Raw genomic sequence first — 17,775 nt, 5'->3', positions numbered from 1 at the left:
GCATTATTTAGCGTTCTTCCCGACTAGCTAACATGACATGATGGTTAATAGTTTATATAATAAAAGATCGATACTTGATATCCGTGTATCGATATAATATTGCCACGCAAAATACTGCGATACTATGCTGTATCGATTTTTCCCCCTACCCCTAATTTATATATTATACAGACTGCAGGATCGCTCCCAGGATTGCTTGTGTATTTCTTCTATGTGTGTCAGTTCCCTCTCTAACACCAGTCCCTAAGTGGTAGTGGCAAAAATCAAAATCACTATAAACCCCACTACAGCAGTATAGACTCACCCCTCTTCTCCTTCTCCCTGGCCAACGTGTTGTGTACACACAAACATACTCAAACACAGACTTCATTATTAACTAGCAGGAAACAAACACTACCCAAAAACACCACAGGCAATATTTACGTTATGGTGAGACTTTTTGGTGCCGTTCGGCTCTTAAGACAGCAACATGTCTAACTATCAAGATAGGAAATTTCACCGCAAATTACTAACGGTGTTATTCGATATTTGTACCACACGTGCAGGTAATGATTTGCCCATGCATAGTGTACAGTAGGACACACAGGCAGTAAATGGAAAAAAGATAACAATAACTCAGATGAGCCATCCCTAATATATAGGCTGCTACAGCATGTCATGGCTATGTGACACTTGGAGAAAAATGAACCGTGGTTATCTTGAAATTAAAAAAAGGGGGACTGATTTAATATTCAGCAGTGGCTGAAGGGGCTGGGGGAAGGGAAAGAAGGCGGACCTATGGAGGGGGAGGGTGTGGATGAAGTCGGAGGAAATTAATCAGTGGTATCATCTCCATGGGAGTTTTGCTAACCACCGACCTCAGCGCTTTAGTCAGCCTATGAGGGAGCTTCTGCTATAGCTGCTGCCATAACAAACCAAACCCACCAAATCAACATGCATATAAATTTCCACACAAAGACACACACACTCACAGAGATTACACATCAGACTTACAAGCACCAACACCTTCAGACAAGCCCTCAGAAGTCCCACTCTGCTGTTTGTGTGTATTAGTATGTGATATATGTGTATAATCTGTCCATCCATATTTGTATGGGCAATATCTGCATCGTCTATTGTGTGTGTGTGTGTGTGTGTGTGGTGGAGTGAGAACATAAAACCATGCTAACAATTTCAGTGTGACGTGTGTGTAATGTTTTGCCATTTTATTTGCAATTTTGTCGTCTTGTGAGGATAATTCCACGCAATATCGCTCATAAATGATTCGCTGTCATTTTTCACAATAGAGGATCTTTGAGTTCAGACAATAACACACACGCCGCAGCTTTTGTCTACAGTTTGTGTTCTGACTGTGTTCCAGGCTGAGGCCAGAATGGTGTCTTTAAGGGGCGAGCTCGGTGCCTTGTTCGAGAGGAGGATGGAGGAGAAAGAGGCGAGGATTAACCAACTAATTGAGACGCTGAATGGAGCGAGACAAAAGGTAAGATTGCAAGTGTACACAAACACGCATGCTTTTGTTGCTTGTATAAAATGTAATGCTTTTTTCCCCTTTCCTTTAGTGTGTTATATAGTTTTTTTGTACATGTAAAAGGTCTGCAAAGTTACAAAGCCCAAAGTCCACGCCAAATGGGAGTTACTCTCCCTTGTTTAAGTCCCGCCTTTTCTTCCGTAACGTGGTGATGTCACCACGTAACACATTTGCATAGCACCTGCCTATAGCGGCTAGTTTGGCACGCCCTAAAATAAAGCTAGTTAGAGCGGAGCTGGAGAGGAGTCTGAAGAGTTTTGGTTCGGTTGACCAATCACAACAGAGTGGGCCAGGTGCTCAAACAGAGTGTTTCATACAGAGAGTGAAACGAGGTGTTGCACCACAGCCGGTATGAGAAAAATAAAGCTGTTTTTTGAACATTAAAGCATGTAAACATGTTCTAGTAACAAAAAAAATAGTAGTATATAGTAGAAGTATGCACCTTAAAATAAGCATAATAAGTCCTCTTTAAAGACATGATTTTATGCTACATGTTACAAATTCTTAAATGCATGTGTCTTGTGGTTAGACTGGCAAAATCATTATTGCTGCTTACCTAATAGTATTATGTTGTGAATGTAAACTGCCTATAATTTTGTATGTGTAATATTGAAAAACTTTGAAGCAAATTAAGAATTGTGTTGCATTGTGAAGCTTTGCTAACATTATTGGTTGACCCCCGGGAGCTACTTTAAGTATGCTATCATAGCGCCTCAATTAGTTTTCCTCCCACTTATTTTATACCCCTTCAATTATACAGATTACCAATGCTGCTAGAGCTTATTGAGCTGTACTTTTGATTCAAAGGCACACCGGCCCATTGAGGCACAAACAGGCGACAGAAACGCACACGCAAACACACAGGCACGCTCCACTTGATCTGCATATCATTACGCTTTTGATCGCATGCCAAGGTTTCGCTGAGAAAGACGTCAGAGTCAAATGGAGCGTACATGTACACAACACCTGTAGGATTTGTGTGTGTGTGTGTGTGTGCCCGTGAGAGAGGCAGCTGTGAAATCTGCACCTGTTTAATTGAATTAGCCGCGTTAATGTATTCACACCGCCTGCCAAAAAAGGCACGGCTTTAACGAGCTCGTTAGACCAATTAGTTAATTAATTGTCTGTATAGCAGCGGCTTCCCAAAGAGCTGCGTCTTCATTATCTGATGGCTGCCGCCTGTTGGATCATTGAATGAGGGCTGATAATGCATTGCTGTCACACTGTGCTCATGACCGAGTGTGTGCGTCTCCTCAAATGTCACATATTTGTGTGTGTATATACATTATAATGTATGTGCGGTACGTGTGGATGCTTGTGTATGTGCATTTGTCTGTCTGCGCGCGGTATGCTGAGAATATGGCGGCCAATATCAGTGTGCATATTGCAGTGAAAGGTTATGTGGGGGCCGTCACTCCCACAGGTAAAGACAGAGCAGTCCTCCTAGCCACTTTCTAATCTCTCTTTTATTAGAAGTTAATATCTCGCCTGCTCTTTCTCACTCCACACTCCCACCTGCTTAGAAATGGCCCCGCTCCATCTTTTTAATTCAATTATATTAGCCACCCTCTCTCTCTCTCTCTCTCTCTCTCTCTCTCTGTGTGTGCCCATAACTCTGCACCTCACATCTCTCTCTCTCTCTCACACTCTTTTTTCTTTCTGTCTCTTCCCATCTCACCCCTCCTTCCTTTGTCCTCAAATGTTCCGTTTCTATTCGTAATCCTAGATGGAGGATAGACTTTTGGCCAATCAAGGATTTACGCAAGCCGTTCTCCCTTTCTCCTCTACTCCGCCTCGGTGGCAAAAACATATGATGGCTAGGAGGAGAGAATAAAGGAAAGGAGACAGGAGGAGGAGGAGGAGGCGTAGGCGGGGGGGCTGGAGCTGTGGGGAGGACCCCAGGGGTGAGACCTTAATTGCTAAAGTAATGAGACTTGATCAGATTGAGGCTTCTCTCTCAATAGGGACTACAAATATGAAAGTCCAAGGCTTAAGCACTAATTTGAAATAAAATCACAAATCTGATATTCTTTCTTCAGGACTTCCAGCCAAGGTCCTATACTCCCCCACTGGAGAATTAAGACTTCACACAGACCACATGGGAACTTTTAATCATCTCTGATGGTGGCAGATTTGGAGATGAGGAAAGTCACCGTAATGTATTCATTATGTAACAATATAACAGAGTTCTGAAAGTCAGCGGCGTAAAGACCTTGGGCTATGGGAGGGATTTTGACAGACATTGTGATCTTTAACTAGCTCCCTCATGGATAAATAGCAGTGACCATACAGTGGGTGGGATTATGAAAAATTCAATATGAATATTTGAGTATAATACTAGGTTCACAAGAAACAACAAATATACAATACCCTATTTGTAGACCAGTAAGTAACAGAACTGCTTATGTTTTCTACTTTATGTGACTTTTATTATCCGAACATGCCAGATTACAATTGCGAAAAAATACAGATTATATGTTATATTGTTGGCACTGACAGAATCCAGGCTGCCATTGTAGCAGTATTCACACGCTGCTGCATCAGCCATTAAATCATTAACGTTCATCTTATGCACCCACTCGCTTTACTCAGACAAAGCCAGCTACAGTACACAACTTTAATTAAGATAGCACAGAATAATCAGTATTTATAATATCTATTACATTGTTATCCGTATTTACTCTTGTATGCACTCATCTTCACATATAGTTGAAATCCATCATGTGCTTACCAACCTAGTTAATTTACTAATCCTGATTTGATACCTTCATTTAGATACTCATACATCAGTTGCTCAATAACTGAGGCTGCACTCCACACAGATACAAACATATTTCATATATTATATATTGTTAAATACTATCTCACAAGGTACCAAGGGGGAAATTGAGAATGGTTTGTTAAAGTGTCCTCAAATGTGGAACAGAGCCACAAAATATACTGTAGCAATGAAGTAATCCATTGTGTAGTTTACCTGACACATTCAATAAGAGACAAACATGATTTGATTCTTTTTGATTTGAGTGTTTTTGACAAAAGTAATCAATTGCTGAAAAACACCTTAGTTGGAGTTTACTTGTATATGTAGGCTTATGTGAATATGTATGGTATGTATTTTGGTTTAGCAAAAACGATTCTGTTACACTTTCATTCTTTACAGAAATAACTTCTAGGCAAAAAAAGACTTTAAATTACATATAAATTTGATTTATTGTAGATATTCATAGTCATTTAGTCATTCAGACTAAAGAAAATGCAAACAGGGTTGATCATGTTGTGTTGTAGTGAATGTTAAAGAGGACCTATTATGCAAATTTTCAGATGCATGCTTGTATTTTGGGTTTCTACTAGAACATGTTTACATGCTTTAATGTTCAAAAAATGCCTTATTTTTCTGTGCTGCAGCACCTCTTTCCACCCTCGGCTTGAAATGCTCTGTTCAAGCTCCTGCCCCCCGTCCCAAAAAGCCCAGTCTGCTCTGATTGGTCAGCTGGCCCAATCTGTTGTGATTGGTCAACTGAACCAAAGTCTTTGTACTCCGTTCCAGCTCCGCTCTAACCAGCTTTGTTTGAGGGCGGGCCAAACTAGCCGCTAAGCAGGTATTATGTAAATGTGTTACTTGGTGACATCACCACATTACGGAAGACAAGGCGGGGCTTAAAGCAAGTCGTTTCTGGCAGTTCATGGGCAGTGTTTCTGTTGGGGAGAGTAACTCCCTTTGGCATGGACTTTGGGCTTTGTAACTTTGCAGACCTTTTACAGGCATAAAAAACTATGCAACACACTAAAGGAAAGTGAAAAAGCATAATAGGTCCTCTTTAATATCTGAACAGTTAAATGAAGGATGGATTTTTAATAATAAAGTTAGTTATTAAACGTAAGGTCTAAAGTTGATCTTGCTAGAGCAAGTTCAGTCCCCACAGAGTTGCCCTGCTTTCTTGTGAGTATGTGCACTCACTGAACTCAGAATTGGCAATACCTCAGACCCAAGTTTAGTTTTAAATGCACACCCTCAAGTTATGTTAAAAAAGTAATGATATGGATTGATGGTGGAAATTATAGAAATATTTTATGTAATGTTTGGATATACTGTACATAACGTCTATTGCATATGAGATATAGGCATGAATTGTAGTCATAAGTAAGTACAGTAAAACAGTTACAGTAGCTGCATTTTAGGATATATTGCTTTAACTTGGTTTAACGTCGATGGTGATAATGTTTAAAATGCATAGAAAATGTGCTCTTTTGCTTCATTTTTCATCTGAAATCCCTCTTGATGGGTTAACATTAAGAACAAGAACTTCTGCCCACTTATGTAATGTGTTGAACTTGGCTGAAGTACTGAAATTCACACCTTATTGTCTCAGTTTTGTGGAACTTATTTTATTTCCCAGTGGTCACACTAAAATCGGTGGAATATCCAGATAAAAGAGTAATTTTAATTTAGTGTCGCAATACTGGCTGCCCCATTGCTTATAATTGTTACCATCCATTAGCCATGCCGTGGATGAGTTAAGTGCATAAAAGACCACCTTTAGCTCGCCGTTACAATAGGTTGGATGATATATATACTGCATAGCCTGGAGAGGAGGTTCTCTGTGCCAAGACACAAGTCCAGAACCACAATCGGCTGTTAGAGGAGGTAACGAGAGAGATCAGAAGTTCAGAAGGATACTGTACTGTAGGTATATATGTGTGTGCGTGTGTGTGAGTCTGTATTGTGGGTGGTCACAAATCTTAAATCATCCAGTCTGACAAAATTGTGTATGCGCGCGCAAATGTGTTTGTGTGTTTACTGTCTGCGGAGTCTCCTTACTAATCTAACCCAGGGCTCATTTAACACAGTGCTAATGAATAGGGGCTTTGATTTGGCTGGGGGTCTCTGAACCACAGGCCTACACACACTCACAGTCGTGCACGGGGTGAGGAGTTCAACCACTGTCTGCTTCCCTTTGAAATAACCCGTCTCTTTCCCTCAATCATAACTGGAGCAATAATGTATGTACAGTAACAGTTATTTTGTTGTAGTTTTCAAGTATACATAACGTTTATGTGTTTTATTCCGTCTTACTGAAAAGTAATTGTTCTGAAGGTGATGAGTTCCAATTTTAATTTTGAGTTTGATGATGAGAATAATGATGTGCCACTTTTACATGCAACTATAAATATCACATTACAATGGTTAGACTAGAGTTTGAACAGTTGTAAGACTAAATAGCAGACTAATGGACTTCAAAACATGAAAAAGTTGTTGTTTTCACATGGAATTATCTTTAGGACATCTGCCAAGGACATTGTTGATCAGTTAGAAGTGGTACTCTAGAGATCTGCTGCACACAAGAGACTATTACAAGAGGTTTGGCGCTGGATATTTTCTTGTACTTTTCCAATGGTTTCTAGTTTGTACAAGAATTTGAAAGGGGTTCTGCAGGGGGCTACCATAATAATAGGGCTGCACAATTAAGGCCAAAATGATAATCACAATTATTTTTTATCAATATTGAGATCACAATTATTCATCACGATTATTCCTTTATTTTTAGGGACTAAATATTTTTCTTGCACTTTCACATTTAAATCTACAGAGCACTGCTTTCACTTCCATGTCGTGCTACATTCCTGCTAATGTAGGGCTGCACAATTAATCAAATATTAATCATGATCAAGATTTTGGCTTCCCACAATTAAATGAATATGATCAACTGTGATATTGACTAACAGCCTGTCACCACAGGGCGATTAAGAAGTTCACTTCAGCTTCACTTTTGGGAGGCTGTGATACCCAACTTTCCAGAAAGTTGTGGCTGCAGTCCAAAGTAGAAGAGTAATATACTCTATATTACTCGCTTTGACCGTCTTCTCTCTATTATACAACCGAACAAATCGAAATGCACTGAATTCAGGTAAAGAAGAACCTTATTTATGTCTTATTTTGTTAATTAGCAGGAATGTAGCAGTGCTCTTTTGATTTAATTTTGGATAAAAGGTTTTGGTACAATTTTATTTTGCTTCTGGAGATGAACTGTGCATAAGGACCAGTTTTGCTTCTTTTTTTTTATTTGACATTGCAATAAAAATATTTTGTCCCCAAAATCAATGAATAATTGTGATCTCAATATTGATCAAAATAATCGTGATTATCATTTTGGCCATAATCTTGCAGCCCTATGCCAATGTCTTTGCATCAAAATAAGACTTCAAATAAGGTTCTTCTTCAACTGAATTCAGTGCATTTTTGTTTTGCCCGACATAATATACATAATATTATTCTTCTATTCTGAACTGCAACCCCAACATTCAGTTAAGTTTTTCACAGGCTGCTGCTGCTGCTGCAGGGTGCGTGCACAGCGGCATGACAGCTTCCCAAAAAGTGAAGCCAAAACATCTGGATCGTCCCCTGGTGGGCTGGCTGTTAGTTTAGGAAGTGCCTGATTTGATATGCAGCGGAGTTTTCTATGAGCGCATGTTAAACATCAATATCACAGTCGATCATGTTCATTTAATTGTGGGAAGCCAAAACCATGATCGCGATTAATATTTGATTAAATGTGCAGCCCTACATAATGGTCAAACATAGCGGTGTGTAGAGGTGCAGCTAAAATACTGAAAAGTACAGTCCTAAATACAGTATGTAAGCATAATGTAAAATGCATAAAATAAGCTAATAACTTTGACATGAAACTAACATTTGACTGGCTTATCTTGACAAGTATGTAGACTTGGTGGAAGTATCAGCTCTACTCTGACACTTCTGAGACACTTTAGTTTGCATTTTCTGCATAGATACAAGGCGGGTCAAACCTACAGGCTGCAGTAGTAGTATATATATATGTATACGTACAGTACAGACTGTTCTATTGTCCGTGTGTGTGTGTGTGTGTTAGATGAAAGCGAGAGAGGAGCATGTGAGGCACCTGGACCAGGATGTGGTTGGTTTGCGAGCCACACAGGACTCTCTGAAGGGAACCTTGGCCATGAAGGAGAAACACACACAACAGCTGGTCCAAGACAACGCACAGCTCAAAGAAAGCCGGGCTTCACTGCAGAGCAAAGTAGGTAACACACACACACTCTCTCTCAGACACACACACACACACACACACACACACACACACACACACACACACACACACACACACAGGAGGGGAGCTCTTCTTAAATAAGGAACAGAATTGGGCAACCTTCTCTAAATCAAATCCAGTCAGGTACATCGGGGAATTCTCCTCATTTTTTACTTCCTTCACAGTTAATCATCCGTCCTTCTTCCCCTCCTCCTCCGCCTTCCCTCTCTCGCCCTCTCTCCATATTTAATAACTCATCGCCACCATCTTAGCTCCGCAGAGGGTTGGCTCGTTGTACAATAAAGAACCGTGTTCGTGTGAATATCACTTAGCCAAGAGAGGGGAGCGAGCGTGGGGGAGGGGGTTAAATGTTGTTTTTGTTTCTTTCTTTCTTTTGTCCACTCATTATTTTTACTTCATTCTTTCTTGTCTTTCATTTCCTCTGTCATCTCACCTCGTCCAGTCTCGCCCTCGCCCCAATGAGAGCCAATGGTAATGTATGGGGACATTAAAGAGTCATACGCATGATGAATGGAATGGCCTTTAGGTTTCTCTCGTTGTCCTTTTCCTCTCTTTCTTATAATTCTCTCCCTCTGTGTTTCACTCTCTCTCTCCTTCTTTTCTCCCTCCTCTCGCCCCTCCAGGTATATCAGTGTGGAGCGTGGCACTGATGTGTTTTAGGCTTAAATTAACCCATTTACTGTGTCCTTGACCAAGTCAAGTCATTCATCTGCTACTAGTGTTTTAGCGGTGCGGGTGCCCGGCAGCAAACTAAACAAAGTATATTCAATGTAAAAGCATGTTAGTTACTTGACTTCGGGAACACTTGAAAGACTTTATGCCCTTACTTTTCTAACACAAACTTAATTTCCCTGTTACCTTGCTGACATCATTGGTGTATTCTGGAGGTGACAGCAGTTTGAATGCGATCCTTTTAAGATTGTATTTCCTCATATCTTCAAGTGATCTGGCTCACTCTGCATACTCTGTGACACAGGTTTGAGTCTGGGTCAGATTTATCTGTTTTTCCTTTTCTTATACTGATCTAATGTTTGTTTATATCAGAGTCCAAATTAATTTACACCGGTGTTTCCCACAGGATTTTGTGAGGTGGTGAAAATGTTAAATGCATCAATCTGGTGCATTTTGAGAGCAAAAAAGAGGGTAGATCAATGAAGAACTTTGTGCTTTTGGAAACAATTTTGTGCTCCAGCAGTGGTGGAATGTAACTAAGTACATTTAGGCTACTCAAGTACTGAGGTTAAATAAAGTTTTGAGGTACTTTACGTGAGTATTTTTCCATTTTATGTAATTTTAAACTTCTACTCCACTACATCTCAGAGGGTAATACTGTACTTGTAACTTTACTACATTACATTACTAGCTATATGCAGATTCTGATTATTTATACGAAATATAAATCAACTAGTAAACTATGATGTATTATTAAGTAGTATATATATAAATAGTTAAAATTAGCTCCACCATTACCAGCTGCAACATTAAAGTGATGAACGCATTAATGCATCAATAATTATAATTCAATGATATACTGTAATATGTTATTCTGAAATGGTACATTCTGCATAATGAGTAGGTACTTTTACTTTTGGTAATTTGATGATAGTATTTTTGTACTTTTACTTAAGTAACATTTTGAATGCAGGCAATTTATTTGTAGCTTTTGAGTATTTTTACACTGTGGTATTACTTTTACTAAAGTAAAAGATCAGAGTACTTCCTCCACCTCTGTGCTCTAGTAAACAATATAATCATAAACACTTTGGCTGTATAGATATGAAGGTTGATGACACAGCAAACAAAGTCACACCGACAAAGTATGGTAAACGAGACAGCGCAAAATTAACTTAGAAGCTGATGGACACAACTGAACAAGAGCTCACATACAGTATATAATAGTGCAGACAAGATGCACTTAATTATAATAGACATAACACTACTATTTATACTCCTACAGCCTCAGTATTATTAGTGACACATCAGATATTTTGAATAGCTTACACCCATTTGAAACTAGTTTCTGTCAGCCATTGCAGTGTTGGGCAGCATTATTTCGGTATCCATAGAATAGTGCAGTTACTTTAAAGAAAATGTGGTGTGTTTCCCAAGAACCCATGTTGATAAAAGCATATTCTTTCTCTTGTCTGATGTGGATCGCATAGACAAAGGACCACAGCTCTCTGTGAGCCTTATGGTTTAGGAAGCACTAGTCTATAGTTAGTGTCCTACGACTTTATGATGTGCAGTCAAGCAGCTTTATTGGTCCTGAGTCAAAGCAGTAACTGTAGGGTTCCCCAGCCTGGCACAAAGCCTTTATGATGTTCCCTTTCACTGCTATGGAGACAGAGCGGAGGCAAACGTCCCTAAATTATACTTTCATCTCCTTCTCCTCCTGCTTGTGTCTTGTTGTAACGGTTCACCCATTCTTCTCCTCGTGTGCCTCTCCTCCTCAGCTCTCACTACAGCTGCCCGCCTGCCTGTGACTGTCCCTCTCTCAGCCTTTGGATCAGACATATACTGTACTTATTCTTCATCTCTTTTCTCCCCCTCAGTTACAAACCACTGAGTGCATGTTGAGTGACATCAGTGAAGCCCTGGATCAGACCAAAACCAGCCTGGACACGGAGAGACAGCAGAGGCAGCTGATCCAAGACCAGTTGCACCATGCCAACAAGGAGATGGAGCGTCTGCAACAGGAGCTAACGCACGTCTGTCACGCCACTGAAAAGAAGGTAATTGTTTTCTTCCTCAAGGTTTTCTTGAACAACTTTGCTTGCACAACTTCTGCCACTTTATTCAGAACACTGAACACTGCGACGAGCTCATTTAAACTTCCCTGTTGTTGTCGTCCATGTATTGTTGACATTGACACATTGTCAGCGAGTTTGGTTCGCTCACAAGGTCAAGAAACATTTTCCACACAAAGCGGACAATGTCAGGAAGAAATGGTTAAACTGAAAATACGCAATTTCTACAGGATGGAGACGGAATATAATATTCACTTTAATGTAATGCATTGTCTTTTCCACACAATGGGGCTGATAAGAAGGGTTGTACAGGTGAGGGATTCATTTAAATATTCAATTTTCAAATGTAATATTCACTGTGACAGGCATTGTCTATTTCTACAATGGTGCTGATAATAAGGTTTTAGATAATGGGTAATGGGATGTTCTGATATTTAGAGCCTTATTAAAAACACACACTTTTGACGAAGACAGACTTGACATACATTTGGATTGTTCTGCTAAAATGGATTTTTTTTTTTCCCCTGCTAGGACTGCAGTAAAACTTTAGACCTTTTTATGCTCTGCCCTTTTTATGTGATATACAAAAAGCATATGCTAGAGCTCAGTGGTTTGTATTTAACCTTCAATTAACCAGATACTTGTCACTAAGCCATGGGTGAATTTCAAGGACTTGGATTTGTTAAAAAAGAGGTAAGCAGCACACTAGGTTCAGTCCTTGTCACTGGCAAGCCTCTTCACTGACTCATTTCTGAATACTTTTAGGGTTAATGTGGTCAGGTTTTTGTTGGCTATCACTGAGGCCATTGTTACAACAGTCTCCCAGTTAATTCAGTTGTCATCCTGCAGGATGGAAGAAAACTGTTGCATTAGGGTTTCACAAGTCTGTACTGTACAACTATGAGATTGGTCAAATTTGTATTTGTTTGCGTGTCTTGTTGTGGATATACAGTTTAGGGATGTCACAAGAACCGATACTTTGGTGCCAAGTCGATGCCAAAATTCTGAAAACGTGATGGTACTCGCTTTTCTACAGTACCATAGGTACCATAGGTACCGGGGATAAGGGCTCGAGACTAATGGTGTGCCGTCATCCCGGGGACGATAGATCCCTGATAATGCTACGTTGTGACCAACAAATCTGTGTTGAAATCGTCAGGAGGTGAGCTAGTAACGTTAGCTGTTAGCAGCCGGTGGACAACACAGTCCTGCTTGGCTAAATAACGGAGCTAACAGCTAACGTACGGAGGTTGCATTGAGTTAAATCATGATGCATTCAAGCTCTATTCAGTAAAAAAATAGAATTGGGTGAAGGTAAATTCAAATGTAATCTTGTAAAATACAGTTTTTTGGCAAGAAAAATTTGGCGGATCATCGGGGATTGATAATAAATTTGCAAAAAACACTATGCAAACGGTGATAAAGGAGTGTATGTTAAAGTACATGGGAGTTATTGTTTTGTTTGTTATCTTGGTTTAGAATATCATGGGATTTCACTGGTATTGGTATCGACTGCTAAATGTCTGGTATCGTGACATCTCTAGTCCAGTCACTCTATGCAGTGCATGCAATAAGCTGTACTCTATGCATGTGTGCACGTGCATGTGTGTGTGTGTGTGTGTGTGTGTGTGAGGTTGTGTCTTTCATGTTTGGATTTGGTTAAGTCAACGGATGGACCATTACACTCTGTCCAGGGATCTGGTTTCTGCTCCACATCTGGCCCTGCTTTATACACCAAAAACTGTTCCTTCTCTGATCTATTACAAGCGCTCACTCATACACACACACACACACCCACACACCCACACACGGACACACACACTTACAGCTTTGCATTCACTCGTGCACTTCATTCCATTATTGTATGGACAGTGGTAGCAGTAGGTGTGTGAGTGTGCCTGCTCCCACTTGAACATACTGTAAGTGAAACTGAGAGAACTCAGTGTTAAGTATTTTCCTCTGCAGCGCTAAATGTCCTAACATTAGCACAGCTGAACAAATACTGTCAACACTCTCTCCCTCATCTGAAATGTACTCTGCTGATTCACTCTCCCTCTTACTCTCTCCCCCTCTCACTTAGGCTTCTTTGCTCTGAAGAATAGGAGAGCAGTTTGCCTTTTTCTGGAGAGAATGAGTCGTCCACTCACTTTTTTTGGGGGGGGATCTAATTCACTGAAACTGCTGGGAAGTAGATTTGGATTTGAGTAGTGGAAACCCTGGTCTGACCTGAGGTTTATAGTAATCAATGCAAACATGTTTCAATATTCGATTTTTTTCCCGTTTTATCATTTGATAGCTCTCGAGTTGAAATAACACTTGATCAAACACTGATTTTGATATTCCGAACAGCTACAGTCCAGTTACGATCAGCTGTTTTTGTGGAGAAAAACAACACAAATGACATGGGGAACTTCACTAAATAAAAGCAGATGTTTTATGCTTTTTTGCATAAAAATAATATTTTTAAGTACAAAATCCTCCCTAATGTCTTTTTAATCCCTCGTCCTTTATTTATCTGTATCCCTTTTTTTACTTGTTCTCCATCCATATTAGTAGTTCTCTCCATCTCACTAACTCGCACTCATCATCTTCTCGCAAACGGCCACGTCACTGTAGTTTGAACATGTGGTTAAAGTGTTCCAAACTCCCCCACTGAGGAACTTGAAAGCGGTGAAGCCATTAACATGACAAGGGGCTTTGTCTCAGAGATGATCTGCTTCATCTTTTCAGAACCAAAAGTCACTTGCACGGTTCTCTGGAGGCTCCTCTTGTAAATGTTCAGGTCATAAATGTACACGGGAGGGAGAAAAGGAGGGAATGAGCGAGACAGATGGATGGATTTAGCGTGAGGAACGTCGAAAAAGGGGAGAGAGGTTACAGGATGTAGGGAGGAAGGAAAAGTTGAGATAAGGGGAGATAACTTGTGATCCAGTGGGTAGAGTTTTCAGTTAACAACAGACTGGGCTGTGGCAATTATAGCCACAACATTTTGGCCGTTGCATCTTAGTTTTGTTTGAGGTTGAACAGCTTTTTCACACCAAAACGGTTTTGTCATGTGAAGGTTAAAGGTGCAGTGTGTAACATCTGGCCACATGATTCAAACAAATAGGAGGCCATACCATCTAAATTTACAGAAAAACAAACAAAACAAAAACTACTAACTAACAGTAGAGCAAGAATACACACTGCTGTCTTACAGTATATCTTAGCATCGGCCTAAATTGGGTTTACTGTGCCACTGTGCTGTCCGTGTACGGTTTGATAGTTTGTTGTGTAACAATTAGGGGGATCTATTGGCAGAAATGGAATATAATATTAAGAAACGTTACTCGCTCCCATCAATGCCACTCTCTCTCTCTTGCTTCACCACTCACTTCCCTCGCACACACACATTCTACGCACTGACTCTGCTCCAAATGGCTCTAGAGAGGGACATTCGCGTTTTCACGTCGGCCACCGTAGCTCTCCAACACGCTTGGCACATGAGAGAGGCTTCAGTTGGTTACAATCTCCTCACCTCACCGCTAGATACCGCCAGATCCTACACACTGGACCTTTAAATCCAGATTGGCAGGAACAAGAAAACATATTTTTGTTTTGTCCTCCCAGCCACCAGAAGACTACTTGGGAGTAGAGGGTGGCTCATTTCTGCCACTACACAGACCCTGTACTTTCAACAAACCCTCAGCTCTTCTTTTTCTTCCTTTCATGGACGCGGACTGTACGCTACAGTGACTCACCCATCGCCTCTCGATGTACAAGTGGTATTACAAGACAGGACTGGCCAAGGCTAGCTGTGTAGCACGCTCATTTCAGTAGATATCTCTACAACACAGCACATAAGATGTTCTGGCCAGATCTTACACATTACACCTTTAAAGCCTTTATATCTGAGGGGCCTCTCTGACCCTTTACAATCATGTTTAAATAGATTGATTGTTAATACACAAGTGGGAGCCAGTACATGACTCAAATCTGCGTGGAGACTATTCAAAGCAAGAGCGAAGGGAAAAAAAAACACGATTGCATGTATTGAGCATTTTTGTTCCATTTCGCCGTAGCCCGAGACCTTGTTGCGGTACTCATTTTCAATTCTATGTTCTTATAAGATGCAGCATGAAAAACAAGATCTGTGAATTTTAGTTCAATGCGTGAAGTCCAATCATTTTATTTATTGTTAACACTCCAGCACAGTGTGTCTCCAGCGTGCCCACTGGGACTTCAGTTTGAAAAGTATATGCACTCAAATTTCTTCTACATATAATAATTCAAATTGCATATTATTTGAAACGGACAAGGGGAGCTGGGGGGAGAGAGAGAGAGAGAGTGAGAGAAAGGAGCAAACAAAAGTGAAAGGATACAAAAAAAAGAGCAGTACACTGGAAGGTAAGCAGGAAGGTTGTTGAAGCCTTCAAGGTTGGACTTGGACAAACATCGGTCCTCCTGCTCACAATGCTTTACAACCATCAGAATAGCTTACTGGTTTCTCTCTCTCTCTCTCCCTGCTTTCTCTCTTGATCTCTCTTATTGCTCATTTCTTTTCTTGCCTTGCCACTTCTCCCTTTCATCCCCTCCCCCACCCCTCCGTCACCACCCCACACCCCCAACTGTTCAAATATTATTTCTCCCCCTCCTGTCGTCCTCTCCCCCCTTTATTTCTCCCTCTCTTTATCTTGTCATTGCCTGTCAGTAGGGATTCTGTCGGCGCTGAGTGTTGTGTGCGTGCGAATGTGTGAACACATTGAGACTGAGATACACTTAAGAGCTCATTGATTTAAAAATACCTTCGATATTGGAGGTCCCCTCCCGTAGATTCGTTCAGAAGCTTATCACACACACACGCGCGCGCACGTAGACATCCACGTAGAGATATGCATAAACCAAAGCTCCACTCCAAAGTTTCTTCTTAAACTTTGTGATTGACCTAGTTAGCGCGTCGTTTTGACAAGTTGTCTGTTTTGACACGACATCCTCCGGTGTTTATCAACATCCATTTTGCCTATCACACGCTCACATTGGGAATTCACACGCACGCACGCACACACACACATAAAGATAAATCACGCTAAGATTTCAAAAATTGGCAGGAAGTATGTGTTTTCTATGGGTACGCGGAATGACTTGTATTTGTTGAATTAAATGAATGCCCTGGTCTTTTTATATCTGATGTCCATGCAATGCAAAACACAACCTATATTATTCTTGTCCAGGGTACCAGTCTGTGTGTGTTTACATGAGCACTCATTTGTGATTTAGCTGCTATGTGCATGGCAGTGTGTATGCAGTGTTTTTTTTTTTTTTTTTTTTTCTTCCCTCCCCTTGCCGTAGCTCAGGTTTAGTGTGTTTAGCGAGCCTGGCCGCTGACAGCCAGAGGTGAGAGGTCAAAGAGCCAAGTTAACTCCATCAATCCCCCAGGACAGTTACAAACGAGCCCTCAACTCTGGTCAAAACAATCCCTGGATCATGCAGGCCGGACAGGAGGTGGGGAGGGGATGGAGAAGGGGAGAGCGAGCATGAAGGACTGTGTGTGTATAGACATATAAATCAAAAAGTGGAAACTATGTCGGCATCAAATGCGTATACCAGTATTAAATGTGCAGTGCAAAGTAGACTGAAAAGTCCAATTTCTTCTTTATTATTAGTTGTATTAGTATGGTTATGTTAAGGTTGTGGAGTGAGACAGGGCTGTAGTATATAGAAAAAATTGACTTACCTATAAAGTGTTAAAACCCAAAAATGAGTTCGCATTTTAGCACTTCCAGTTCCCTTTATCTGGAAGTCAACGGGTTTTTTGAATGGGTTTTTAGTTAGATGCCTGAAATAAAGTCTGTGGTTAACACAAGCTTAAGAGATTTTAACATTTTGTTCTACGACATAAATTACGTCCCACTTGTGAATTTTGAAGCTTTGTCTTGTCTTTGCCTTGTCTTAAAAAAAGGTAGTTTCTAACAACTACTAAACGTCATCATGCCGAACAAGTCAGCCTTTTGGCTTAGTGGTGGCGACGTGAAGTCATGCGACCGTGGTGTAGTCGTTCATAGCCTAACGTTAGCTTTTTACTTCCGGCGATCGCATTTGCGCTTCAAAAATCATAAAAGTGGTGGTCATTTGTAAATATTATCTTGCTGTATATAATGTGGAAGTATCGTAAACTTTTGTTTGCCACACAGCTTACTTTCGGCAATAATCCAAAACCCAATGGAAAAATCCCATTTGCTTTTTGTCGAGGGAACCCGTTTCAGATTGGCCTACAAAAATACGTCATCCCTGCGTCACTCTATTACAACAGTCCTGGGTCCCTAAACCCCAGACATGGGAGTTCCTCTTTTTTGTAGATTACCTGGTTGAAACCTGTAAAAGATTAAAGGAAAGCCTTAGCATATTACCAAAAAAAAATTTTGTCAGACACAAGTGC

The 17,775-nt window shown here is 40.6% G+C and overlaps 1 protein-coding gene across 1 annotated transcript in view; it reads left to right on the top strand.

Annotated features, from left to right (window-relative positions):
• The window catches only part of LOC141759347 (uncharacterized), a 110,764-nt gene that overhangs the window by 47,301 nt on the left and 45,688 nt on the right, over positions 1–17,775 (top strand). The window contains exons 8-10 of the mRNA XM_074621341.1: positions 1,361–1,480; positions 8,416–8,583; positions 11,166–11,345. Coding sequence (XP_074477442.1) covers positions 1,361–1,480; positions 8,416–8,583; positions 11,166–11,345 — 468 coding nt within the window. The remainder of the gene's footprint in view (positions 1–1,360; positions 1,481–8,415; positions 8,584–11,165; positions 11,346–17,775) is intronic.

The sequence above is a fragment of the Sebastes fasciatus genome, chromosome 21 (genome assembly GCF_043250625.1).
Source record: "Sebastes fasciatus isolate fSebFas1 chromosome 21, fSebFas1.pri, whole genome shotgun sequence".
In the NCBI taxonomy this organism is placed as follows: Eukaryota; Metazoa; Chordata; class Actinopteri; order Perciformes; family Sebastidae; genus Sebastes; species Sebastes fasciatus.
This window is presented reverse-complemented; position numbering and strand designations above follow the sequence as displayed.